This window comes from Ammospiza caudacuta, chromosome 12 (genome assembly GCF_027887145.1).
Source record: "Ammospiza caudacuta isolate bAmmCau1 chromosome 12, bAmmCau1.pri, whole genome shotgun sequence".
NCBI lineage: Eukaryota > Metazoa > Chordata > Aves > Passeriformes > Passerellidae > Ammospiza > Ammospiza caudacuta.
This window is the reverse complement of record NC_080604.1, coordinates 15,198,785-15,226,294: the sequence shown is the minus strand read 5'-3', so window position 1 is coordinate 15,226,294 and position 27,510 is coordinate 15,198,785. Positions and strand designations below refer to the sequence as shown.

The 27,510-nt window shown below is 41.4% G+C and overlaps 1 protein-coding gene across 1 annotated transcript in view; it reads right to left on the bottom strand.

Moving 5' to 3' along the window:
- The window catches only part of PTPRG (protein tyrosine phosphatase receptor type G), a 392,408-nt gene that overhangs the window by 48,331 nt on the left and 316,567 nt on the right, over nucleotides 1-27,510 (bottom strand). The window contains exons 12-13 of the mRNA XM_058812679.1: nucleotides 26,047-26,842; nucleotides 19,217-19,349 (exon numbers count right to left, since the gene is read on the bottom strand). Of these exons, the coding sequence (XP_058668662.1) occupies nucleotides 19,217-19,349; nucleotides 26,047-26,842 (929 nt within the window). The remainder of the gene's footprint in view (nucleotides 1-19,216; nucleotides 19,350-26,046; nucleotides 26,843-27,510) is intronic.

Genomic DNA, 27,510 nt, shown 5'->3' with positions numbered 1-27,510 from the left:
TGGAGCAGTGATATTACATTCATTGTATCAGAGAAACATCTGCATTTATTATTTTTGGCCAGAAAACAGCTTATATTGCCCTAATTTTCTACAGTTATTTTCCTTCACAGGTCTTAATGACCAGAATTCAAAAGCCAAGTTATAAAAGAACCTGTGCCATGCTGGAGCAGTAAGGCACTGAATGCTGACCAAACTGGAGCTGCTGGAGGATGCATAAAAACCAGGAGAATAAAGGAAAGCTGATAAAGGAGGAAAATTTCCCTACAGTAATGCTGACTTTCCAGCATATCCTTCCTGAAGACCATTTGCCTTCTCCCCACAAAGTACTTTCTGCCTGAAATATTCTTGAGCAGTGTTAAGCATCACCCAGATATGGCACCTGGAGAGGTCTGGATGGTAATGGGTAGTTTCAGAAGTGCATGGCATACCAAGCCCTTGGCATGTTATCCTAGACAGAACAGTGCAAAGCAGACTGTCTCTTTCAGGGGACTTCCTCTGGGCAAGGAGAAGTGCTTTTGCACATTAGGGAGTTGACCCATACAGATCCACAAAAGTCTCCAAATTCTAAGCACCCGTCCAACCACAATATTTTGTAGTATTGTAGGGAAATAAACACAGGAAAAAGGCTAGGAAATGGCAGATGGAAAGAGAAAAAAAAGAAGGTGGACAAAACTTTGAGACAGCGTTTGTGCTGAAGAATGCACCACTAGTAAAATTGTCCAGTTGAAAAATTGATCTGCAAACAAGACTAGGGATTTCTGACACAAAATGACAGCTAATTTAATATTTATGGCCTAAATTTGCCAGCTGACTACACAGCTCTCCACAAAATTAAAAATCCTCTTCTCCCAATCCTCTGAGATCCTACCCTGCACCAGGGCCCAGACACTCATTTATATAACACACAGTACTGAACCCAGGTATTATGTGAGACATCATTATTTTCAGAAGGTCATTCAAATAATTAAACAGTTAAGAAATGACAACACCCCCAGATGGGCTGCCTGCATGTCCTCCCCCTTCATCAGCTGCACAAGCAGAGAGCACCCAGGTGGCCAGTGCAGAAATGCACTCAGAAAGCTCTTTAATTGCAAATCGAGTGGTTAAGTCTTAGTTTAACTCAGCACAAACGTTTTCCACGCTTCCTTGTCCCATCACCCTGGTGTCCCTGGAGAACAGCAAAGGCAATGGTGAAACCTTATTTGTGATGACACTTGGCCCTGTGACACTTGGTAGCTAATTACTCTCCTGGTGACCTCTGACAGGGCCAGAGGCACCAAACCTTCCGCTCCTGCTTTAATCAATACCTACAACATCTGCCTTGGATGCACTCAGCAATTTTACAGATGACTGAATGAGTTTACTCATCAGTATTTTCTACAGCAAGAGAACAAGCTCCTTGGTTATCTGCATTACCACTGAGAACTTTCATGTCTTCAGGCAAAAATCGGGTAGACATACCTCTGGGTGGTATCTTAAATGGTTTAACATTAGGCACAGCTTTAAAAACCAAAGGAAAGCCTGACCATATTAATTTTCTTCTCCCTGAGCCAAGTATTTATGTAATGCAACATTCATAACAAAGGCTAGAAAATTACAGAGTGAAACAAAGACATGCCTTTTCCAATCAAACAATACCTCAGGCACTTCCTATAAAATGTGTGCTTCCAATGCCCAAAACATCTTGTATTATTAAAAAGGAGCCTTAAAACTTTCTCACAAAAGAAAGCTGTATTTAAGCAAGTGAAGAGCTGTTCCATAATCACAAGAGCCACAGCAATCAATGAAGATTGCCTCTTACTAGAAAGGTGCTTTTAGTAGCACCTCCAAGATCTCAAAATTCGGTATACTTGATATCATCTATTCAGGACATTAATTCCTTTTGGGATGATGAATCTTAGGAAAAGAATGAATAAAACCAGGGTCACACACTGGGACATTAAAATGCAAGTAATTTTAAATGCAAAGTGTAATTCCTCTGGATTGGACACAATGTTATAAGAGAAACAAAACAGAGATGATCCAACCTAGGAGATTACAACAGAAACAGAGAGACAGCAGTCTCTCTTTGGAATATTCACATAAATGTCCCTAATTAATCCCACCTAATTACTCTCAAAACAGAAGAGCTCTGCTATTGCCTTTACAAAAAAATATTCTTTTCTTCCTCCAAATGGGACATCAGGACATTCAACTGACAGATATGTCAGGTATCCCAAGGTTCAGCCTGGAATCTAACACAAAAGTCTTGTAAAAATTTAAGCACAGCTTGTTCCTCAGTTTTGATGTCCCTGCCCATCTTCAGGCAGCAATGCCAGTTTGTTAAATGTAATGAAATACTCAGTGGGAAGCTTCATCTTTCTCAACACATGTGTCCATGTGCACCTGGACTAAAACTGCATGGGAGAACTAGGAAAAATTCCCAACACTGCTGGACATAATTCATGTTTAGCGTATCTGGGGCCAAGATAAATATTAAAAGAGTGATTGTTTCCTTCCTCTTTCAATCACTGAGTATTTGGAGGGTGGGCTTTTTTCACTGGCCACTTCAACAAGAAATAGCTACTTTAAAAATTTCATGGTCTCTCTGTTAACTCTGTTTAAAACACAATTAGGAATGGCATTACACCTTCAGAAGCACAGCACAAAGGAAAAGAGCAGCTGGCACCAAGAGTGGAGGAGCAAATCATTTAGTACCTGGTAGATAATAGGAACATTGAAAATACACTGCCTAGTGCTGGTGCTCTATCAGGGCTATGTCCATCACCTCATCACACTAATACAGACAGACTGGGTGGCAGCCAGATGCTCCTTCCTCCCCACCCATCTTGCTGAAAGCAAAGATTTGTAAGCCTCCCAATAATAAACCTGGACAGAAATCTTGAAGATCATTAATCTCACTATCAATCAACCCATTTGGAGATTTGCTTCTTGCAGTCGCTGATGCTAATCAGGGCCTGAGAGAGTGGAGAGCTCTGGGGAAGGCTGGAGTGTGCATCTGAGGAATTGCTTTAATGAGTTTCTTGCATTCAAAGGTTAACAAATGTGACAAGGAAACACAAATATGGAGCAATACACTGCCAACCACTGAGAGTTAGCATGCTGTGTACTGTGCTGCAGTATGAGGAATTCATCCCTACCTCACTCTGGGGAGACACCCCAGTAAGACCCAGGGTGCCAGGGAGCCATGCAGGTGCTGAGAGCTTCCACTGCTCCAGCACTCCTGTGTGCTGGGATGCTCTGCACTCACAGAGCTGTGCTGCACAGGAGCATCTGCTGAAGGGGTTTCTGGTTAAATCAGGCAGCCAGCGTGGTGTGAACATCCCCACTGGGCTCCCTTCACCAGCCACCACAGACCCACATCAATTAACATATCACAATGAAAAGTCCCCACATCAGCAGGACCCTCCCAGTAGCATCTGTCTTAAACCACTATTTTCTGTATTTTCTGTGAGAATGTTTCTACAAAATAAACAGCATCAACAACAACAACATAAACAAATGCCAAGATAATGCCAAAAAGGATTCAAAGTGTGAGGCGTGTCAGAAAAGTTACCACAATGTCTATTAACAGGCTTCTAATTACATAGAAGAGCCAAGAATTAAAAAAATCGTAAAATAACAGACATAGAAGAGATTTTCCATTGAAAAAAAAGTTGAAATTATTTTGAAAATTAGAAATATGAAACTAGAAACATGTTTCATCCTCATGACAAACCCTTTTGCACTAAGCACACACTTATGCAAATAAAACATTGCTCTCCTGTTGTCTTGATCACTGTGTAGATGGAGCTGCTAACCACAGGAGCAGAACATTTTGATTCAGGACAAAAGTTCATTGCAGATAAGCAAAAAAGGAGAAATTCACTCAACCTGTGTTAATTATTAGAGCCCTTAACACCAGACACAGTTTAATATATTCTCTATTTATGGACTGCTCTCCTTATTTGCACTACTTCTAAAGCTTAAACTTATCTTTTATTAAGTGCTTGCTAACCTTTCAGTGTTGATAAATGTGGGACTGGGGAAAAGGAGAAAAAAGCCCCACAAGAACTGCAGTTCACACCTTAGGAAAAACGTGTTTCTTAAGGTATGAAGAAATGTGCCTGTATGCACGAGACACTTGCTCAGAAGCAGATATGTAATTAAAAACAAGCTCTTGGCTCTGCATTTCCCTTTCTTGAAGCTCATGAAGGGCTGGGGCTGCTCTGGCAGACACAGTGTCCTGGAGGAACATAGTAGATGTCTGCTCCCAGGTGAGCTGTTCAGCTCTGGCACCTCTAGCAATCCACATCATTTTCCTCCTGCTGTATTCACGCATTTCATTTCCATGTTCTGATGTGATCTTTGGTGTGCTTTGGCTGCCATCAGACTGTGAGCTTGGGAGGAGAAAAGACAGGAGCCATCACCATGGCCAGCCAGACACATCCAGTTGTGCAGTAGAGGGAGATTCCAGTGGGGACTGAGCTCCTGCTGTTTAGACCCACCCCAAATATTTCCATCTCTGTTCATATCTGCAAAATGTAGTAACAAGTTCCTGCTTTATTCTAGTGCTTGAATTCAAGGACTTTTGTGAGCTAAAAACGTTGAAAATGCAGACTAAACAGCAGAGTATTTTGCCACTATTTCTGGTAGTTTTGTCCCAGACATTTGGTTTCAGATCTGTGATTTCCTGTCGAGAACACACAAGTGTGAAATACTTGTTGATCCGTTTATTCATTTGCCTCCTGGCTGATCACAGCCATTTTGACAGAATGGATAAATTGACTTGCTCCTTGTTGTTTTTTTTTGGTTTTTTTTTTTTTTTTTTTTTTTTTTTTTCCCACATGCTTCTCTATCAGCCTGGAAGCACTGCCCTGGCTATCACTCCTACACCCTCACTTTACATTCAGCACCCTCCTTTTAGAGGCTTGCTAAGCCAATTTCACACAATACCCAGGTTGTCTGAAATGCCACAAACAAACTCTTGCTATAGCAGCTTCTGCAACTCCATCTGCCAGATGAAAACAATACATAATATTTAGAGAAATTATTTTTGAACAATTCAAACTCAATGAATACTTTACATCACTCTTTATAACACAAGATATATCTGATAATTGCACTTGGTTTCTTGAGGCAGGACTTAGCCATTTAGCTACAGCACATCTCAGCAAACCTTCTATTTTTCCAAATCACGAATAAACACAGCAATTTGGAAAGGGGACAACTCTTAATCATCCTCATTGAGCAAATGGCAAAGGTAACAGCTTCAAGTGATCAGGCAAAAGCTTGTTACATCAGCAGAAGATTTTCAGTGCAAAGTAATTTCAGCAGGCTAACAAATGAGTCACTTTTCTCCTGCAGATATGTAGCAGGACAGTGCATTAATTGATGTGTCCTTTATTGCAAAACACTGTCTCCCTCTGGAGAGGGAGGTGTGGAGCCATGGGATGCAGCATTGTCAGGAAAAAGCTGAACACTGCAAACTTGGCACCACATAGTAGCTAAATGTTGATTCATGGACATTATGAGACATTCAAGGGGACAGGTCCCAGGTTCCAAATTATGCTCCACTCTTGTATTGCCCTGTGTGATTGAGTTTGCATAGAATTTGCTGCTCTCTCTTCTAATTGGATTCCTGCAAAGGGCATTTTGCTGTGCCATGAGCTTGTCACTTTATATCCTGCTTTAACTCCAAACCACTCAATTAATATTAAATTCCACTTATTATAAAAACATTTGTTTCTACCCACACAATGCAATCAGCAGCCATCTCATTAATATTAATTTCACAAAATGACCCACTGATGTTAAGATCTCAGATACAGCTAGTAACTTTAAAGGGGGAAATATGTGAAGCCAAGAAGGTCAAGACAGAACATGAGTTGCAACAGAAAGCATTCAACCCATATGTATTTAACTCATTCTTTGCAGGAAGCTCAGTAAATTAAACAAGATCGCTGGAGAGCTATGACAATGTCAATGTTAATCCAGACAACAGAACAAAATAGAGTGAGGTTGCCAATACATCTCTCTCTGGGATGGGAAGTTGCTGTATTTGGCACACCAAGGGAAAAACTCTGGCAAGAGGATGGAAGGAGAATGCTTATCCCCTGCCTCATTTCCCCAAAGAGGTGAGCTGCCTGCTTTCCACGTTTATAAAACACAAACAAAACCCGAACCAGGACATTGAGAACTGTGGATAACCTTAAACTGTGAGCTAAGGTTAAAGCCCCTTTTCTTCAGAATCCTCTTCTGTGCTCATCACACAGGAAATTAGCACAGCCTGTCCCAGCTTTACAGTGCAGAAGCCCTACTGGACTCAACACTCACTGCCCAGGGAGTGGAAGAGAAGAGGGCTGCAGATGGGTTTAAGTGTTTCAGAAATGCTGGTGTAAAGCTCAGGGATTCCCTTGCACAGCACAAGGAAACATGGGTAGGAAAGAGAGGATCCAAGTGCAAGCTCAGACCCTACAGACAGCACTGCAACTCACTAACACACAGATTTTTCATTGCCCCATGGGCCCAGCAGCAGCTTGCTGAAATGGGATCATTTCTCCTGTGCTCAGCCATGCCCTGCTGTTTCCTCATGCAGAAAGATCCTGAGAGTGAAATTACACAGCCAGACACAGGGAGATGAAGCAGCAGCTGAGAATGTGCATCAAATGCAGTGATCTCTTCTGCTCTCTTATTCTCTGCACTTTGAATAAAACCAAGCTGCAGGGACAACAGGTCTCTTTCTAGTAGTCTCCACCTGAACCTTTAAGCTATACAACAGGGAACTGGTTCTCTGTAGCTCTGTGCCTAACAAAACCACACGTTGAACTCTCACCTTCTGCTATCACAAAGACCTCAACTAATTCCCTGTAGCACATCAGTACTGCCTTTGAAAAAGTCCAGGCTCTGCAAAAAATCACATGGAAACTATACTTATGGGCTTTTGAAGATGTCAAGGATTTCCCCACAGAGATGTCAATATAAATATTTCTTCTTCCCACCAACTTTTTTTATAAATCAGATCACACATGGCAACTTCCTGCGTGGCACCGCTAAGGGCTCACCCCATCAGCATAAAACCTTCCAAAATGATCACCTTGGGTTTGCTACTGGGATAACAATGCTTTTACACCTAGAATTAAAGAGATGAATTGACAGGGCTTGGAAATCAATATGTAACAGCAGACACCTAACTCCAATACTATTTCACTGGCCCTTTTCTTCCCACATATTCTTCCCACGTTCACAACAGGGTATGGCTCAACAAACCAGAGAAATTACTCCTGTTGTACTGCTGTCACCCTTGTGCTTTGCTTTCAGGGCTCTCTTCTTCCAGATTTTAAAGTAAAAACGTATTTTGGAAGCACAGCAAAGCCCCAGCCACAGGCTCTGGCTCTGAAAGCCAAATACGCTTCAGACAGTAGAGAGCCCATATAGGTCAGGTCCCTCCATCCTGGTCTCTACCATCCCATTATATGGAACAGAAAATTCCTCACCACCCATTTTCTTGAAGCTGTTTGTGTGAGCACCTGAGTCAAATTCTTCCCTTTAAGAACTGAACTGGCATTTTTACCTTCGAGGCTGTGGAGCAGTTGTGAAGTGCCCAACCATTTCTGAAGAGCCATTGGGGACCTGATGCCAGCTCCTTATCCACATGACAATCATTGCCATGAACAGAAGAAAAAGGCTCCTGCCCTCCTGACTGCTGCCAAGTGCTCCACAGGAGTTGGCTTTGCAGTGATAAATGTCACGTTTACAATGGGTTTTGCAACATGAAAGTCCATAATTTGCTTTCCAGGGACCTGTGCTTGATTATCAGGAGAGTCAGAAGCATCCACTGAAGTCTAATGAATAGAATTAACACATCATTTAAACAGGGAGTAATATGTATGCAAATGAGAAAAAGTTAAAAATAAGAGTTCAAGCCATAATTTCAGAAAACGTAGACTGCATCCTTATGAAATATGGATGTTTCAATTCACCTCATATCTTTACATCTATGTTAACTGCTTTGCATGTGAACAATAGGGTGCATCAAACCCATTTTGATTTTTATATTTGAATCTGGACTTATAAAATGGATTATATTGAAACATGAATAATATATATGCTAATTAAAGACTGCATTTAATGACATAAATAAAGACAAAGACCAACAGAGGCTAATTTCCATTTGCAAATTTCCTAATTACTATATTTTCCTTTAGAAAGCAGAAACTTTATTTCCATAGTCTCAGGAAAAAGAAGATAATCTTTTCTTTGCTCAAATTATTTTAAAAATCCTTTCATCTCTTTTATTCTTTAGGATTGATCTCCACAGAGATACAATTGCTTTGCCTAGATAGATTCAGTATTAAATAGAACCCAAGTCAAACTATGGGGATTTGTGCATGCAAATGGTGTGCTTTAATTATTATTTTTTTTTCTAATAAAGAATTACTGCTAATAAATATAAAGTTTATAAACCACTCCATACCATAAACATCTGCAGAGTTACTGTGTAACTATCTGCAGATGTAAACCTAGTAAATGTCCTTGGTGCTTGAAAAGCTGTTCATCATCCTCTCCCTTCCCCTCCAGGTCCCCAAAAATAGAACAAGGACACAGGACAATTGTACAGTTGTAGGGAGACAAGGTATTAGCAGAAAACACGACTTCTGTCACACAAGACCTAGAGAAAAGCCTGCTGAAAAATAAACAGGTTGCAGGAAAAGCACTTTTAAGTTAAAAGGCTTGTTTCTTAAAGTGAGGAAATATTATATTAATTTATTCATATTATTATGAAGCCTGTAATGATATCTAGGTCAGCAGAATATTTTTTGCTGTTGTCTAAATGTTGGTTCTGTGGATAAATCCAGATTCAGCCTTAACTGACTAAACCAGCATTTGCAGTTTGCTCTTCTGAGCCTGCAAAGCAAACCCATTTACTCCCTGATTGAAACAGCACACTTGAATGCTTCAAAAACCAGGAGCTGTATAAATGGGCAGAAACTTACCATTTTGGTACATTTATGTCCCAAGCTTTTATTAAAAAGAAAAACAAAAGCCAACAAAATAAATTGAAATAATAAGGCAGGTGTGAGCACTGGCTCTTCCCAGTTTTCACTTCATGTCTGCAATACTAGTCACTGTTACAGATGAACACTGAAAGTTAGGAAACTTTTAAGTCTCTGGAGAGTAAATAATCATCATTTTTAATGATGATGTGGTTCCTACAAAATGTGAGGAATTTTACCAGCACTCACTGGAAACCTGATGGTGGTTAAAAAATGGCTGTGGAGAGTGAATCACTGCGCAGAAATCCATCAATTTAACTGATAATTTGATCAGAAACATAAAATACATAAAATCTCTGAAATATCAGGGAACAGAACATTTGTCATTATTAAGGACTGTCTTTATTTTACTTTTTTTTTAACATTAACAATATTTTTAAAATTCAAATTTGGCTAATTTCTGCTACTTTATAAATTTGTAGGACAATTCAAAAAGGTTTTGCTCTTTCTTGGAAAAGACAGGGTTTCCAAAATATGAAACAAGCCACCAATCAAGACCCAGGCATGCCGCCTACGCCTGTTTCAGCTTAAAACTTGGAACTCAAATGGATTTTAACCTGTAAGTCAATAGAGTAAAACACATGCTGTTTATGGCAATAGAGGAACTGTTTTCTTTTAAACCAACCAACTCAGCATTCCACAATAAACTGAATGAATTCCTGTACTTGCAACATTTGTAACAGCAGCACAACGTGTTGTGCATTCCAAAGTCTTGTTTTTCCCCAAATTGCACAGGTTTTAAGAACAGTAAAATGAAGTTCACCCCTGCTTGTTATTGTTTTACTAGTTTGCTGATTCCCAGTATTTATCCAAGCAGCTAAGGTTGCCAAATTGATTTAATATTCTTACCCTATAATTTTACACTCAGACTATATCCTGCTGTGAAATAGCTGGTGCTAATGTTAGTCCAAATGCTGCCATGGGACTGAGGACAGGAGAGGGCCTTTCAATAGCTATATTTTATGGTTACAAGGAGAGAGAAAAAATATAATTTATCTGGTTGCTGTGGTTAATTCACAGTTTCACAGCAGAGGTATACTGTTCCCTCAGGGTACATCTAGCTGTATTATAGGATATTTCATTCACAGTTTGTCTGAGACATTGCTCTAGCTCTGAACCTACCAGTTTATGAGTGAATCTACTCCAGAGATACCTGCATACACTTTAACACATATTCTTACAAACTAAGAATACTATAGAAAAGAAATTAACTAGCAACAGACTAACTGACAATGAGGATGCAAATTGCTTCTTTGAGCTGGGAAGAGGAATAGAAAGAGAGTGCATCAATTCCTTAATAGAGCCTTCTTTTATAAAGTGATATAATTTCACAAAAATTGTGAATTTTTTTCTCTTTTAAAATATCTCACAGCTTTAAAAGTCGGAGTTCAAAAAATTTAAAGCTGTATAAGAGTTTCCTCTACAGTAACTTAGAACAGACCCAGCAGATGAGTAGGAGATGCCAGGGGTACCTGGCATCCACTACCACTGTAGTTATGAGAAAACCCACACTCCTCATGGCATATTATTTCTGAGCACTTAAAAACCTGTTCTTAATGGAGATTAATAAGAATATTTTGATATTTAAAAGAATTTTTGATATTTAAAAAATACTTGTTAAAACTATTAAACCAGTAACTGCGCAGATAAAATCTTGCTCTTTTTTTCCCAGACCTCACTATTACAACAGCACAGGGGAAAGCACTTCCAGAGAAAAAAATATGTCTGCAATTAATCCATTTAATTAGTTCCACAGAGACAAAGCAGAAAGATCGATTGCAGCTGTGCAGATCCCTCCTTGCCTGACCTCAGCCGCCCTTGCCCGTTCTCCTTTGCTCTCTGTGCAGAAGAAGGTATTTTTGGAAATGTTGGGGAAATTCTGCTACACCTCTAAACAAAGCACTGAGGAAAGGTGTCAACAGCAGTTTGCCAATTTGCTGCCGAGACTTTTGCATAAGCTTCACCCCCTTAGGATGGCCTGTGGGCAAACTACAGCATGAATGTCTCAGCTCTTATGGGACACATCATACAGCATATTAAAAATAGAAATCATATTTTTTGCGTTTGAGAGTTTTCAAGGTCACCAACATGATATTTTGAATTCTAGTCTTCCACACCCAAAGCACACATTGCCCTGTTTTGTGACTCATGATTGCATGCTTGACATTATCTTTCCAAATAAAGGTGATGCACATCTAGGCTCCCACTGAGTTCAGTGGCCACATCCATGAAAGTGCCTGCAGGAAGATGTTCACACAACTGACCCATAAGCATCAGTTTAAGAGTGACAGGCAGACTCCTAGCCTGTGATTTACAGGGCAATTTATCACATGTACCATCCCTCCTCTTTTCTCACTCTTCCTCGTGTGCTTTAAAGCTGGCATTGCAGAACTGTGGAGAACAGGCCTAGAAGCTCCTGTGAGGGATCAGACTCCTGTGGTGCATCCTCACTGGAGCTGCTTAACCTTGTCTGAAACCTAGAAATGATCAAAATGCTATAGACCAACACTTCATTGTCTTTCCTATCATTTCCTGTTTCTAATGTCCAACAGAAATTTCCCTCTTGCTGTAATTTAAGCCAAAGGTCCCTCACATCTGCAGCACAATGGGGGCAGAAGACGATGGATTCCTTGCAGACCCCTTCCATGTACTCAAGCATTTGCCTCCTCTGCTACCAGCCCTGCCTGTCCCACAATCTTCCTTGCAGAAAAGGTGAATCACATAAAAAAACCCAGAGTCCTCTCTTATTTATACCTGGAGATACATCAGCCTGCTATAAAACTGTATTTGCTTTTTATTTACAGGACAGCTGAGAGGAGAACACTGATTCATGAAATTCAGATGAAGGCTGGCCATATGGGACACAGGAAGAAGCTGGCTTCAAGTATCTGGCAAGAAGAAATTTGATACTGCAATTACATACTCCTGAGAACCTATTTAAGATGATACAGGTTCCTCAGTCATGTGGACTCAAATTTACAAAGTCTGTTGTAGCTGGCAGAAGTTATTCAGGAGTCACTCTGTTAACACCAGTGGGATGGCTCAGGTCTGAAGCAAAATCTAGACAGTCTTATTTCCTTGAAACGAGACATTCCTGGGTTGGAATGTGCTTATTGATTTTGGCCCTGATGCTCTATAATTAGAATTAAAACTACTATTTTCTGAGCTTTGTCAATATCCTGATAGTTCTAGAAATCACTGCTGATCTGCATTTAAGCTTACCAAAAACCTGTTTCCTTTCTGAAGACAAAATATGTTGGTTTCTAGAGTGGCAGACCACTATTGGCCTCACCAGAAAGGAAATGGCATCTTGTAGAATTCTGTTTTGTGACAAAAAAATTAAATCTAGTGTTAATTAAAAAAGAGTAAAAATAACAGGCAGATAATGAGAGAACATGCCCCTTTCCACAGTCAAGCTCTTAAAAGATCATCCAGCATGCTTAAAAAGCAACTTTCCATCTGCAAATCTGACTCTCTCTCTTTTTTGTCTAATGAGCCTGAGTTAGTCTGCTCAAAAGCCCAAATGGACATCTGGGGCCAATTCAGCATCAGGGGATCTGTTACCATAACAACTGACAACTCCCCTGATTCCTGAAAGGCCCTAAAGTGGCCTTTTGGGAAATGCTCATGGAACAAGAAACTGGGGAGGGATGGCTGCAGGTGCAAGTCCCAGGCTCCTCTGCCTCAGCCCTTTTCACATGGAGCCAGCCCTGTGTCCCACCAGCCTTGGCACCAGCTGGGCTCATCTCCCAGCCCTGTGTCCCACCAGCCTTGGGGCCAGCTGGGCTCATCTCCCAGCCCTGTGTCCCACCAGCCTTGGGGCCAGCTGGGCTCAGCTCCCAGCCCTGTGTCCCACCAGCCTTGGGGCCAGCTGGGCTCAGCTCCCCTGCAGGAGGGGACAATAAAACCCCTGAGCCAACACCCTGAAGGGCAGCAGTGACACACTCTGGTTTGGTCTTGGGCTCCACTTGGGGCTTTTGCCCCAGGCTCTGTCCTGCTGGATGAAACTGCACAGATGCTGCCAGAGAAGTTTTCATATTGATTTTCCTCATAAAGGAAGAATGATGAGGGCTGGAAGTATGGTCCCAACAGCCAGAACAAGCAACCAGTGGCTGTCCTGAGCATCCAGTTTGAAAGTGAGTGCCTGATGTCAGCAGAGAAGATGAGGTCAGGTCCCAGAGTGGGATAAGAGGGAGCTGATCACAGGCCTTCTCCCTTTTAATGAAAATGAGCAGCATTTTGAGATGCTAAACACAGAAGGGCCTAAGATTCAGTACCTTTACCTCTGACACTGTGACAAAATCTTACAGAACCTGGATCTTCTGCAATAAGAGCTGAAATGCTTTTCCTGGATTGAGAGCAGATCAGAGGACTCCAGATCAGCTAGGTTGCATCCCATTTATCATGTAGTGATCTGCCCCATCCCCATCCCCATCCCTCAACATACGAGACTAAATGTGGCCATTCCGAGGGGAAAACTAAGGCAGGTCTTGTTCAGTATGAGCGAGGCACAGCTGGGCACTAAAAAGAGATGGAAGCTGCAAGAAGTTTCAGGTATGGCACTCACCTCCACAGCTACCCTTGTCTCCCTGGGGAGTTGCCTGTCTCCAAGGAGAAGGGAAGTCTCTTGTCCTTGTCAATTCTCCTCAGTGCCTGTGGTGCCACAAGCTCTGGGGCACTGCCATTGCCAAGATGAGCACAGTGCCTGGATGTGGTCCTCAGGCATCGCTGAGGACAATGCTGGGGTGAGCATCCCCATCCATCCTTCTCATTCCTGCCCTGTGCTGCTCCCTCAGTTATGCTGGTACAGCTCTGTCCTGTTACTACATGAACCAGACTGGGAGCTAATCTGGTTTAAATCAGGACATGAAAACTCCTCTCATTTTTTTTAAAGTTTATTTTTTTTTAAAACATGGATTATTTTGCAATCCAGCTCCTCACATGGTTGTACAAACATTTGCAATGGGATCACAGAGGGCAGAACAAGGGCAGGAACAGAGGACCCTGCCTGAACTGCTGCTGCTGACATAAATACTCATGCAACTGCATCTGAGGCATTCTTAAAAATTAACACCCAGGGTCTCAGAAAGTGTTACCACTCAAGATCCTCCATGAGTGAGAAAATGAGGAGAATCACAAACATTTTAGAGTAAGCTGAAAGAAGCTTTTATCATTGTAAGCAAACAATTTTACAATGGTCTGTAAATTTGCAATGTTCCTTTTCCAATCAGTACAGTAGATGAACAACACATTTTGTACTCATAAAATAGAACCTAGAGATAGGTTCAAATAAGAATTTCAGCATTTTTTACAACCTGGTACAGGCAGAAGTTTTTTTTTTCCCCTCCCAATTAAGTTTTAACACTCTCTTAGCTAAGCAGCTGTGCAAGCTCCCCAGAATTTAACACCCAAAGGTAGTTGTCTGAGGCATGGTTATTAGACATGGTAAATATGAGGGTTCTTTATAGTGCAGCTTTTGTTGCTACATTACAAGTTGATTTACAAATACAGCTGACCAACCTTCTCCATTGCTATTTCACCAGTGCCAGAACTCAGATGCTGGAATATTGAACACCTGAGCTTGCTCCCAATGAGATCTTTGCCACTGAGTTCAACAACAACACTCTCAAACCGTAAGTGACTTGGCCTGAGGTCCCACAGAAATCAATGACTGAGCCAGAAAAAAGAGCACATCTCCTGGTGCTCAGGGTGATTTCTCCTGCACAGAAAGGTACTGCCAGAGAAGGACAAGGCTCTGTCACAGGGCTTGTCCCAATGACTCAGTTCAATTTGACAGGATGCTTAACAAAAACTTAAGAAAACTCTCTCTGTCTACTAAATTCTATAGGGTTTTGCCTAAGGAAAATTAAAGACATCTTTTTCCCAAGCTGTCTCATATACACACACAGCTATAAAACAAGCAATGCAAGCTTGCTTGCTCTTTGAAAGGCAGCAGCTGCGTTGTTCCAAAAATCCCCCCAAAAGTAAACATATTAGCACTGTATAAACAGCTTGATTTAATAAGAAATGCAGTACAATATTCCCACTTTGTCTTTGGGATCATGATGTTGATTGTGGCAATAATTCAAGGTGAATTATGGTATCTGTTCAAAAGAAAGAAAAACAAAACTCTCCAGCTATAGTCGTGAATGAATTTTTTCCTCTTAGCTGAAAATGAGAAATGGCTATAATTTAGTTCTCATTTAAAAGTTGCTGTTGGCTAAACTCTAAAATCTTAATTGCTTCTTAATATTCTCTGCTTATTTTTTCCCTTTGAAACCACAGTCTATAGAACTGTAGAGTTTAGATTAAAAAGCAGAATGAAAAACAAACAGTGGAAGGTTACAACACTCTCCTAAAATATATTATTTTCCCCCCAAAGGACAGAACTTGCTCTATATCAAAATATTTCAGTTGATTTCCTGACTCTCCTGCACCTGTGTGGAGATGAAAGTGACACTGACCCTGGGTTTACCCCAAGTGTCAATACTCAGGACTAGTTCAATTTGGTACAGAATATAGTGGAAGTTCTAGAAAAGACAGACATGTTTCAAGCCACATTACAGCTCAGCATACTATAGGAACTCATCTTGCTGCAAAAAAACTGAAGTCACACTCAATCCCTAAATAGTTTGGAGGTCACTACCAAACACACCCTGCAGCTCTCGGGGCTCGTAGCAAAGGCTGTGAGAGTAACAGTGGCAAAGACTGCAGACTATCCAAGTCAGAATTTAAACTGACCTTGAAGATCTGCAGATGGATCTCATGATACTGAGTCTGGGTATAAAATCACAGATGCAAAACAAATGCCCAGAAATGCAAAAATAAAGTGTTTGGGAAACAGCACCTCATGACACCCACGTTTCAATGGGCTCTAGACAAGCTAGCATTCCTCCAGTGAAGGTCCTAAAATCCCAGGGTACAGTTTTCAGAAACACTCAGTTGTTGTCCCTACAGCACACAATTTTTGGAACCAGTATGTAAGGAAAGAAAGCAGAGAAAGAAGCACCATTGTGCCACTGCAAAAGTGAATGGTGAATCCATATGGTGAGTAAAACAAGGATCTGGTCTCCTCACCTTTTCTGTCTGCTAAGACTCAAATTCTCAACTTGGTGCTAAAAGAAATCAATTTAAGCACTACAGGTCCTGGGAGCAACAGTCCCCTTCATCATGCCCATGACAGCTCAAGGATCAGCCAGGCCAGCTTTTCCTCAAGAGGAATCAAAGATGCACAGAAGCAAACTGAAAATGCAGAATCATTGTCCCTCCTGCCCTGGGAGCCCAACTAGCAACAGCCCACAGCGGATATCGTGGCTCGTGGTCACCCTGTGATTGTGCTCTCCTCATTTTTCTGGGATAAAAGGCAGCACAATTTTTGCAGCTTCATTATGCTGACCTAGTTTATCTTCCACTCTACCAACTTAAAATCACACAAGTCTCTTTGTGCAGCAGTGCCATTTAAAGTACTGAATCCAGGAAACTTTAGTAGAAAGGTAATTCAGAGCTCTGCTTGCCTGCAAGTTCCCGTCCCTTTTCATTATTGAGATGGCCACCACACAAAAAAGATGGAAGTGACCCTTTCTCTTCAATATTAGTCATATTCTTTCACCATTTGTCCAGGATCCACATGAAAAAGGAACTGAGAACAGCAAATTACCTCTGCAAATAAGTGAGTCTTCAGAAATGGCACAGATCATTTCCAAATATATTCAGTTACAAGAAGTCTCTAAAACACAGCATGGAAGCTCAACAGATGGAAAAAGGAAATCTTCATCAAACAATGACAGTCTCCTTTTCAAATAAAGGAAAATGAAGCTTCCTTACAAGAAGTCTTCTTCACAAAACTTACTTCTTTGCTGTATCGCGGAATGAGCCACAAAGAGACCAAACAAAATTAATGCTTTGCCAAACCTTCCCTAGCAACTTCTCTAACTCCTTATTTTGGATAATAGGGCACTGATGAGATGGAAACAAGCAGAAGGCTCTGCTTCATTGTTCCACTTATGTCACCACTGGTCTTAAATCACCTAATTCCACAAATGCTCAAAAAAGCAAAAACAAAAATAAAATTTGTTTTACCCTCACAATGCATTGCCAAGAGCAGCTATGTCTCCTCTGCTTCCTCTAGTTCTCTGGGTTTTGATTTATAATGTTTTTTCCTAAAACAAAAACAAAGTACTGCTGTGCAAGAAAAGACCCCTTGGTCTAGCATGCCTGTCCCCTTGAGGGTTATCCTTTCATCACAAGGATTCTCTGCTGTGCACTTCAATACCATGTTTCCCTTTCTGAAATATCTGTCTCAAACTCGTTTTCATGCCATTTGCTTTGATGGTATTATTCAGCAAATCATTCCATATGTTGCCCATTACATCTTAAGCTAAGTATTTTTTCCTGAAAATGCAATTTACTGCTCCTTTCAAACTTCTGAATTAGAGTCTGCAGTGCTTCAAAATCCTTTTTTCCTTACTTTAAAACACTCAGAGAGGTAAACAGTTTATTTTTTTCCTGAGGAAAGGCAGTCACACAGCAAATGAAATGCTGTGCTGCTGCTTCAGTGACATGGTCTACACAATGTGAAATGTAACTGGGAATGATTTGTTTTCTAGTTGCTTGCTGATTTATCCTAAAACACACATGTACACTCTCTGTATTTTTTAAAAATACTCATAACTAGACACAGATTATTAGAAGGCAGTACATATGTCCTCAAGTTTTTTCCTTTATTTCTTGCTTCATATTTATCAAAAAACTTTGACTACTACATGACATAATTTTCATGTCTATATTAATTTTTAATCTCCACCGACTTTAATATCTTTTCAGGAATGGTACTGTTACTCTTTGAGTAAATTAAACACAAATTTTACAATTATCTCTCTTGCACCACTAGTGAAATTGCAAAGCAATGGAAATGTTTTGCAAACAATGATAGTACCAACATTCTTCTAGATAATAGCTGTTAGCATTGTATTTCAAAACCTTTCTGCCTTAGAAGAATCAACACTAGATAAATACTATTAATCCTTCATCCCAGTGTTTTGAGATATACCATATCCTTCCAGGACTTGCTTGTGAATGTGACCAAGTTTAGTACTTCAGATAAAGACAATATATATTCAAAAACAGGATGATACAATGGGATCTTTAGAACCTTTCCTATTTCAGCTTTTATGCATATGCCACTGCAATTTTTATTCACCATCTTACTGCAATGATGTAAATTACTTACAAATGTGAATAGAAATTATTTTCACAAGACTATTGCCATCTAGTTATTAATTCTTTCAAATGTTCTCAGCCTCAACAATTGGGCCAACTAATTGTCAGCAAAATGGGTGTACGGAAAAATAGCTTGGTACCTTTGTAATGGATTCTGCAAATATAATGATCAATGGGCTGGTATTTCCCACTAAAGCTACTTTATCCCAACTAATCAGTAGAAGTCATTCCTAAATACCTTGTAGGTGGCTTATCCCTGGTTAATGTTAACTTCCAGACAAATGAGGGGTCTCTGGGTTCTGATTTTGTCATGAGCAGGTGCTGCAGGTTTTAGTTTACTCTAAATCAAATGGAGAGGGATTTGTTGATGTTAATCCTGGTCTCCACCACTGAACCAATGCCCACTGGTGTGAATGATGGTGTCTCTCTGAAAGAGGCAATCTTTACGTCCAAGACCTTGCAGGCTGCACTTCTGACCTCTTCACCAATGCTAGAGAGCAAAGCTGTGGAATGTGAAACAAGCTTACCCACTTTCTTGAAGTACAGTCAAAGGAAGGAAAGAACTGCATAAGATTACACAGGAGGTTTGTGGCAAAGACACCCACGAAACCAAGGCCAGTCTAACTGGGATTTTCTCCCACAACCACATTTCCTGAAGGCGGAGACAAAGATAGTTTTTTATAGCTACTTTGGAGGGACTAATTTTGAAAATATTTGTCACCATTACAGATTGCTCTACCATTGGTAGAACTGCACCAGGCTCATTTTCATGACATAAAAATCAGTATTTAAGACAGCTGAATAGTTACCCAACAAAGCTGTACTAGCACCCAGAGAACTATCTAATGCATCTATCACTGTAACTTCTAATAAAATAACAAAATACAGGATCACATTAAAAACACCAGCTGGAATGTGTTTAAAATCCTAATCAGTTTCCACTGAAAAGGAAACAGGCTCACCTCCAGTAGACAAGCACAGCGATGAGAAGAATGAGGCACACGAAGGTCAGTGCTGAGACCACAATGAGTGGGATGATCCATTCCATTTTACCAGGAGAAGGTCTCGTGGCCATGCTGGAGCTGTTCTTGCCAGCTGTGTGTTAAACACATAACAAAACCAATCACTGGGTGGAAAAAAGAAATACTGTATGGAAAAATGTGTAAACAAAACAAATAGCTTTTCCCTTTTACATGCTATGAGTAAACAGAGCAGAGATCCTCTAACTGCAGGGTGGGACTCCATTTGTCTCCAGTCTGAGACATGAGAGCACAGAAGTATGGTGTTTATTGCCACATATGGCTGGGATTTTACTACTGCCTGTAATTACGGTCTCTTAGACACTTTTAGGACTCTTTCGTGCAAGCACCTATTATCAGATGTAGAGTATCCCACTGAGCCAATGCTGTGTTCTGTCACCAGTGTTTGCAGATAAATGTACTCTGTTTCTCAACAGTGCAGGACAGTCCTGTTTGCAAAGCTCTGTGTAATACTTAGCTTTAGAAATAAATTTTTTGGTAACTATCTTAAAATAAAAAATCCTCAACATGTTGGGTGTCATGTCACATCATTTGCAGAATTGTCACAATCTGGTGGGTTACTGCATACGAAGGCACTTTTTAGCATATGGATTGTCAAGATGGGTGGATGAATGAATGGATAGGATGTGTTGTAACTGACAGAAGAAATCATTATGCTACAGCTTTTGAACAAAATTAAAGTTCCTCAATACCCTGAGATCTGGCTCAGTTAACTCTGCTTCACTTTTTGCATGACATCTCACTAAAATGATTGTATCATATATAAGATGAATATCTAAAAGTTCTGCAAGTATTGGAGCCAATGAGCATAGACACTGCACCAGTGTATTTCAAAAGACATCTAATTTGTGCAAATTCATGTAGACTTGATGAATAAATTGGTTTAGACAGAATGATAAAAGAAAAATGCAGAAGTGGATTCCATATCTTATTCATGTTTCCTAACAAACAGGCCGTGGTTGATCAATACCTGTCAACAGGACATAATGGGAAAGGATTAGTACAAACAGCTTCAGATTTCAAGAAGGATTGAAACATGCACACTTGACTTCTACTTTTAAGCCTGTGTGAGTCTTTCCTTACCAACATGCTTCCTTGCCCTCATTCAGTATTGTATTATCATAGCTTCCGAAACTGCTGCAAATCCTACCAGAGGAACATAATTGCCTTTTCACCATAGGCAGGCAAAACACAGATAATTGGAAGTCACCAGATGTCACATAACATGAAGTCATACTCTATTTTAATAGCATTTAGATTATACTCCTCCATAGGCAGGAGTAAAATTCAACTAACGTGGAAGTAAAGGTTAATTGTAAATGCTTTTGCCTGACTGCTGAAAACAGAGCAAGGCTGCAGGCTGCTGCAAGCCCAGCAAGAAATCTTCCTAGTTTTGAGAACTAGGCTGATAGAGGTAATGCCCTTTAGCAAGCAGCCTAAATGATGTGCTAATCAGAAGGATGTTTGGGGGAAGTGAAGGTGCACTTTGATTGAACATCTTTGAATTCCTTGACTAGCAAAGAATAAGGAAAAGAGCAACCCCCAAATTAGAGCAAAGGCTTAGTCTCTGTATTTGCCAAACTGACGAAATGCTAAGTCTTGGGGCATCAGTTATTACCAGTGCATTTCAAATCATTAAAGAGCAGGAAAAAAAGTAAGCCTGTGAGGTGTTAATAATCAGAGTAGTAAAAGGGACAAATCAAAAAACTATGTGAAACTTTGTAGGAGAGCCAAATAGTCCCACCACCTTATATCCATTAGGATGTTGTTTCAGTTCTCTCCAATGACAATATTCTGTTTAGTTTCACCTCCACATCTTTCAACACAAAACCATATGTTTCTGTTTCCATGGAAAGAAAATTCAATTCCATTGTAAGCACAGCATGGGCTGGAGTCCCAATGCACACTGTTAAATTCTGCAGTGCTCACGATGCTCCTCTTAGTCAGTCTAGTGTGGAGAACACACAAATGTGCCCCTGCGAACTCCCTGTACCACAGATGTGAGGAGAAGAAAGTGCTCAGTATGCTGAGTGCCAGAATAGCAAATACTAACACTGATGTCTGGCCCTGAAATTCCAGTTGGGAATGCCCAAGCAGTGATGTGCTTCAGAAGAAAAGACATAGCTCCTGTGCTGGCTTTGATGAAAAAGTCTGAGGGGTTTTCCACTGTTTAAGCAATGTGTTGTGAGAGCCTAAACAAACCAGTGCAAATAAAACTCGTACAAGAATGGCAGCTGGGGACACAGGTAGAGCAGTGCAGCTGGAGAGCTGGTGTCTGTCTTGAGGATCATGGCAACATAGCCTAAGAAAAGCCAGCATGCTGGAAAAAGATGAAATGAAAACACACACACACACACACACACACACACAAAAAGACAGATCTGGGCCTCTAGAGTTTCCTGTTCTCCCATACAACAAAACAGTAAGAAATGAAAAAATAGTCACCATTTCATTCTTTTCCAAAGCAAGAATGTCAAGCCCTGGTAGTGTCAACAGCATATCCTTGTAACAGTGCCCACCATAAGCTGTACTTGGCAGGCGATGGGAGAAGCTTAAAAAACGGACTAGGAAACTCCATTTTTGCTAAGAAATGTAAACAGTTTCCAGTGGCATATGCCTTCGTTGAATTAATTCAGTTTGCCTTTTACTGGCTTGGAATTCATCCCAGTAGGAAGGAATAAAAATTATTACAGCATATCTGTTTCAGGAGGTCCCACATGATATAAGCCCTGGCACTACTAAATCTACTCCTGCGTCTGGAAAAGTCCATAACTTCAGTGAACCTCCCATTCAGCAGTTCCACCCAGGCACTGGATGGATGAGCCCTGGCACAGGGAGTACTGGATGGCATCAGGCAGCCAGGGAGGCTCTGGCAGTGCAATTCTTGCATAAAGGTCAAGGTAAGAAAGAGGCATTCTAGAGTTTGTGAAATGTGCTTTTTTTCTGTGTATTCCTGGAAAAGAGTTCCTGAGAAAAGAAACATTTATTTCCCCTAAGTAACACTGCTTGCTATAATAAGCAACCATAGCTGTACTATATAACCTATCTACTTTTATCATTCCTTGCCATTGCACAAACTGCCAGGACAAAGTTCTGTTTGTTGTACCGTTTCAGATACCATTAACCAAAGAAAAGCCCTGCTGCTGAACTGCCTCAGACCACAGGGTCTCCTAAGAGAAAGTCAGCTTGCTCATCTTTCCCTTGAGTAAATGAAGTTATGAACTTATACAAAGGTATTAATTAATTATGGAGAATAATATTTACTATATTATTAAATGATGAAAAGGCAAACCCATGTTTCTTAAAGAAATATTACCTTTGATACAAGCTTGTACTATAGTGCAGCTGTTACCCCCTATTTCTTCAAGGCACTCCTGCAGTATTCAGGCTTACAGGCTGTGCACTACTAAGCATGGCTTTTCACTGCTTTCTAACAGATGCCAATCATATTTAATCCTGTAGCTGAGATTCATAGTTTGTAGGCATTAAATAATTCACTTCTTTTGTTTTCAAGCCATTCTGCTGTTTGCTCTTGTAAGCTGCCATGTACATCTCTGAAGATATTTAAAAGCTGTCTGGACACCATCCTGATTAAAGTGCTATAGGGAACCTTTCTAAAGCAAGGAGATTGGACTAGCTGGCTCCAGTGGTCCTTCCCAACTTATACACTCTGTGATTTTGTGTGAAAATGGCTGAAGTGCCACATGAAAATACAGTTTAATAATCCTTGCTGCAGATGGAGAAGAATTACACAGATGTTTAATTATGCTAATGAGGTAATCCCTAAAAGGCTTTTGTAACCTCAGACCTGGCAAAGACTGCTCTAAAATCCAATATTCAGTCTTTGTTAAATGCATACATCAGGCTTGAAATTTAACCCTGCACATCAAGATCTCTCTAAAATGCCCTCTCATGGGAGGAACTCAGCAGAGGTGGGTGAGCACTGAAGGATGGGAGGACCTGGCTGAAATTGGGATAAGGAGTCAAACCTGTCTCTCTGTCCTAAGTGGCAAGATCACCACTCAAGCTTTTGACCCTACCCCACATCCATTACTTTGCTTACAACAGTCTACTTGTTAATTCCAATTAAAAAAATAAAACAAAACAAAAAAAACCCTATTTAATTGTCTGGTACAATCAACCAAAATTCTGTGGGATAGTATCTGCTTTAGCCTGATTAACCTGCATCATCCTGGGTTTCAGCTTTTCCCCTTGCTTATTTTCCTTTTATTTTCTTTCCCCTCCCTCTTTTGTGAGAGTATAATTTTAATTGCTGTTTTTCTGATTTTCAGGTTTCAGAGACACGGACAATGCTGAGCAGCTGTGTGTGTAACAGTTGCAGCCCAAAAGTACAATTAGTCTAATGTGGGCACCAAAACAGAGAAAAGGATGATCAGGGAAATGAAAGAGAAGAATGCAGGCAAGCATTCAGTGACAGAAGAGAATCATTAGCATTGGCCAATACCACAGTCAGAAAGAGGCCAGTGCCATTTGGAAAGTAATGACAGGGCCTCAGGAGAGGTGTGTGTGTGTATGTACGTGTGAAGTAAGCACTAAAAGAAAATGAGCCTTGCTGCACTAATTGGCCTCGCACTTTCCCTGTAATTTCTCATGAGTTCCCTGTTCTCCTCTAATCATGCACACTCATGAGTACTTCCCTCTTCAGTTATCTCCTTACAGCTGCTAATTTGATGCTATATAATTAATTTTACAAATGTATATTGTTATGAAACAATTTTCTACTCTTTAAAATGATTAAACTTTCTACTCACAAAAACATTTTTGAAACCTTGACAGCTTTTAAAACCTGCTTTTAAAAGATGCAGAAAAGATGTCAGAAGAAAAGATACATCCAAAAATGTTTCTGCCCTCACATTGGGACAGAGTAAACTGCACAGATGCTTTCTGCTTACTTTGGAAGTGGCCTTAATAGTCTTTGCTGTGCTGCTGCTCAGGAATCCTTTCAGACACTTCTGGCAATGCCCCTTGGCTTCACTTGTCTTGATTTCAGGCTTACCTTGTTATGGAAAACCTTTAAGGCCCTTTCTCACAGGAAGAGGTCTTGCTATAGCTGGAGTTTCACTGAACTCAACTCCTGGCATGAGTTAGGTCAGGCCTGTCTGTATGAATTGCAAATTTCCATGTTACTGGGGAAAACAATTAAGCTAAAGCAACTAGTCTTAGGCTTTGCACTAGTCTAATTCACCAGCCTGTGTCTTTGGTAACCTAGATCCAGCATGGAGCAAAGCTCCTTCTCCGGCATTCCCAAGTCTTCTCCTGCATTCCCATGTGTCTTCTCACAGGGTAGCCCTCCCAACAGGCCTCCTTCCTAACCCAAAGGTGATCAGGGCAAGTGGCAGGTTGAAAACTGCCTGACAGGCATCTCAGACCTTATTCAGTGGGAGCACTGGCCTCTGAGGGTTCCCAGCTGAGGAGCAAGAAAAACAGCAGTGTATTTAAAAAAAATCAGCACAACCTGTTGTAGGTTTCTCAGCTTCTGCATAGTTAATCTGATCTCTGACAGAACAGTTATGATTCCCAGCATTACAGACTGGTCAGCATTTATGTAACAAATGCTATTAAAGATTTGATTTAGCTTTGTTTTTTAAATTGGTTCTGAACTATTACTGAATGCACAATATCTGCATTTTTGTGTTTATCTATGTAGGGAAAAATAAATATGCAAGGCTTTTCCACACTACTTTAGAACAGCTTTGATGGAAAAAGAAAATTATAAAACACTCTACAGATTAGCAAAACAAACAATAGTAGTAAAATACCCCCAGAAACAACAAACAAAGAAGTGCACTATCTCATAAATGTTGTGGTAATACAGATAATCACTCAAATAAATGTCTAATAAATATATCAAGCTAAATCTAAATAAATAAATCTAAAATAAACCCCCATGCACGTACTCCATGTGCCTCCTGCAGTTTTCCTCACCAGTGCCCGGAGCTCCCCAAGCAGGAACACGTGTGGACATTCTGTGGGAGCACCATGAGGGACCATGAGCTTGCAGAGGCCTGGGCAGCAAACCCTGAGCACACCAGGCTTGGTGCACATGCAGATCTCCTGGGCAGGCTTCCAAGAGGTTCTATTTGCTGTGCACACACTGTGGAGCTGGTACATACATCCAGAGCTGGAGTGTACAGGAGCACTGGCAATTCTCATCAGGACAAACAGAAAATATGTGAACTCTGCCTGGTTAAGATTTTTTTTTTCTTCCCCAGAAGGTGCCTTGTTTTGGAAGGTCAGAACATGTAGGTTTTGTGTTGAGAAATAAACCACCAATGATCCTTGATTTGGGAGAATATCTCAAAGCCCAGTCAGGGAGAATCCTGCAGATAAACTAAATTAGCTAGAAGCACATATATCAAACTTCCTATGAAATGCCAGTTCAGCACAGCAGCTGCTCTTCCAAATTAATTTCACAGCTATAGTTCCTTGTGTTCCCCTCCCTTTTTCTTTTCAACAAAGTTATTGATGTAGCATGTTAGGAGTGAAAATTTTTCCAGATTTTCTCTTCCAATAATCTACAAAGACCATGAATCTGTCCCAATAAAAGGATATTCCTTTCCACTCTGCTTCCCCCAGTAACAACTAATGGGGTTGGTCCTGTGACAACCTGCCAATCAGATGTAGCCAGACACCACAAAAATGCTGATCTACTGGAAATCAGGAAGGAATTTGGATTGTGTCGTTTTCCAACACTTACGCTGGTAAGCACGGTTTCCCTGAAGATCACTCACCTGGGTTAATGGTGATGAATTTGTTATCTGAGGGAGTTTCCTCTGGAAACCTGTCCATCTTTGGAGGAGGACTTCTTGTAGTCTCTGGTCTTCTTGGGATCTTGCCCAGGTACAGTTCGTCGGTGAACGCTGGTGGCACTTGGGTGGAAGGGAGCAGCTGGGGCTGAGTGTCAGCTTCGGCAGAGCTCTCCTTCTCGGCACCTCCAGCCGTGGGGGCAACATTTTGCTTTGGCAGTTCTCCCGGTAGGGTTTTATTTCCTTCTTCCTCAGCAGTCCTGTTGGGGGAAGCCGCGGCCACGCTGGGCTCTGTGCTATTGCGTGCCTCCGAGGCCGCCGTCGCCCTGCTCTTCTCCTTCTTTTCAGCATCCTTTTCTTCCTCTTCCTCGTGCTCCCGCTCCCCGTCCTCGCTTTCACTCTTTTCATCCTTCTCCCCCTCCTCGGCTCCCTCGCCATCCTTGGTGAGCCCCGAGTCCCGCTCGGGCCCGGGGGAGGCGGCGGCGGCCTCGGTGGTGGCCACCACGGCGCGGCCGGCCTGCTTGCTGGGGGCGGCGGCTGCGGGCAGCCGCGTGGGCCACACGCTGCTGGGGAAGGAGGAGATGCCCCCGCCGCTGAAGCCCAACCCTGCCAGCAAGGTGCTGGTCACCACGGAGGCCACGGTGGCCTGGCTGCCGCTGGAGGACGGGCCCATGCCTGTGGCCATGGACACGAAGGAGAAGGGGAGCCCTGAAGAGGTCCAGGTGGAGGAGCCGGAGCTGATGGGAGCCATGTCTGCTGAGGAGGCAGGAGATGCTGTGGGCTTGAGGAGGTCATCGGCAGCACAGGGGGAGAAAACACAGCAGAAAACATCAGCAGGGGTCCAACATACCACTTGGGGTCATTCTCTTGCTTTTCCCTCCCTTTTCACACACATGCTAGTCTCCTAAGACCAGAGATCCAACACCAGCTGGATGAAAGGCTGAGCCAGGACAGAACATGCCACAGAGCTACCAGCAAACCACAAAGAGAGGAACCTCCTTGCCTTCACCACATCATCATTAAAACCCTCTTTATCCTTATCTTTATTTTACATCAAGACCTTCTCCTCCCACATCACTACTGACTTGTGAGTAACGTTTCCTCTTGGGGTGAGAAGAATGTAAAGGAGTTTAATGAGTTCAGCTGTATTACTCACAGTGCTTTAATCCTCAGAAGACAGGAGTTTAAAAATACTGTGTTACATAACGGCTGTCCCAAAATAATGGCTGCCAACGTGAGCATCCATGGCTGGTGGGGCTGCTCTGACAAGGAACTCTGGCTCTTCCCACGCACATTGTGAGGGCCTCAAAGGTTACTATTTTTATTTCCTTAATTTATCCATCAGGATTATTCTCATAAGGACTGGTGTTGCTGTGAGGCATTGCTCTTATTAGAAAAGAACTGCAGCATGGCCAGTTCTAAAAGACTGGGAGAGCATCAGGAGCCCTT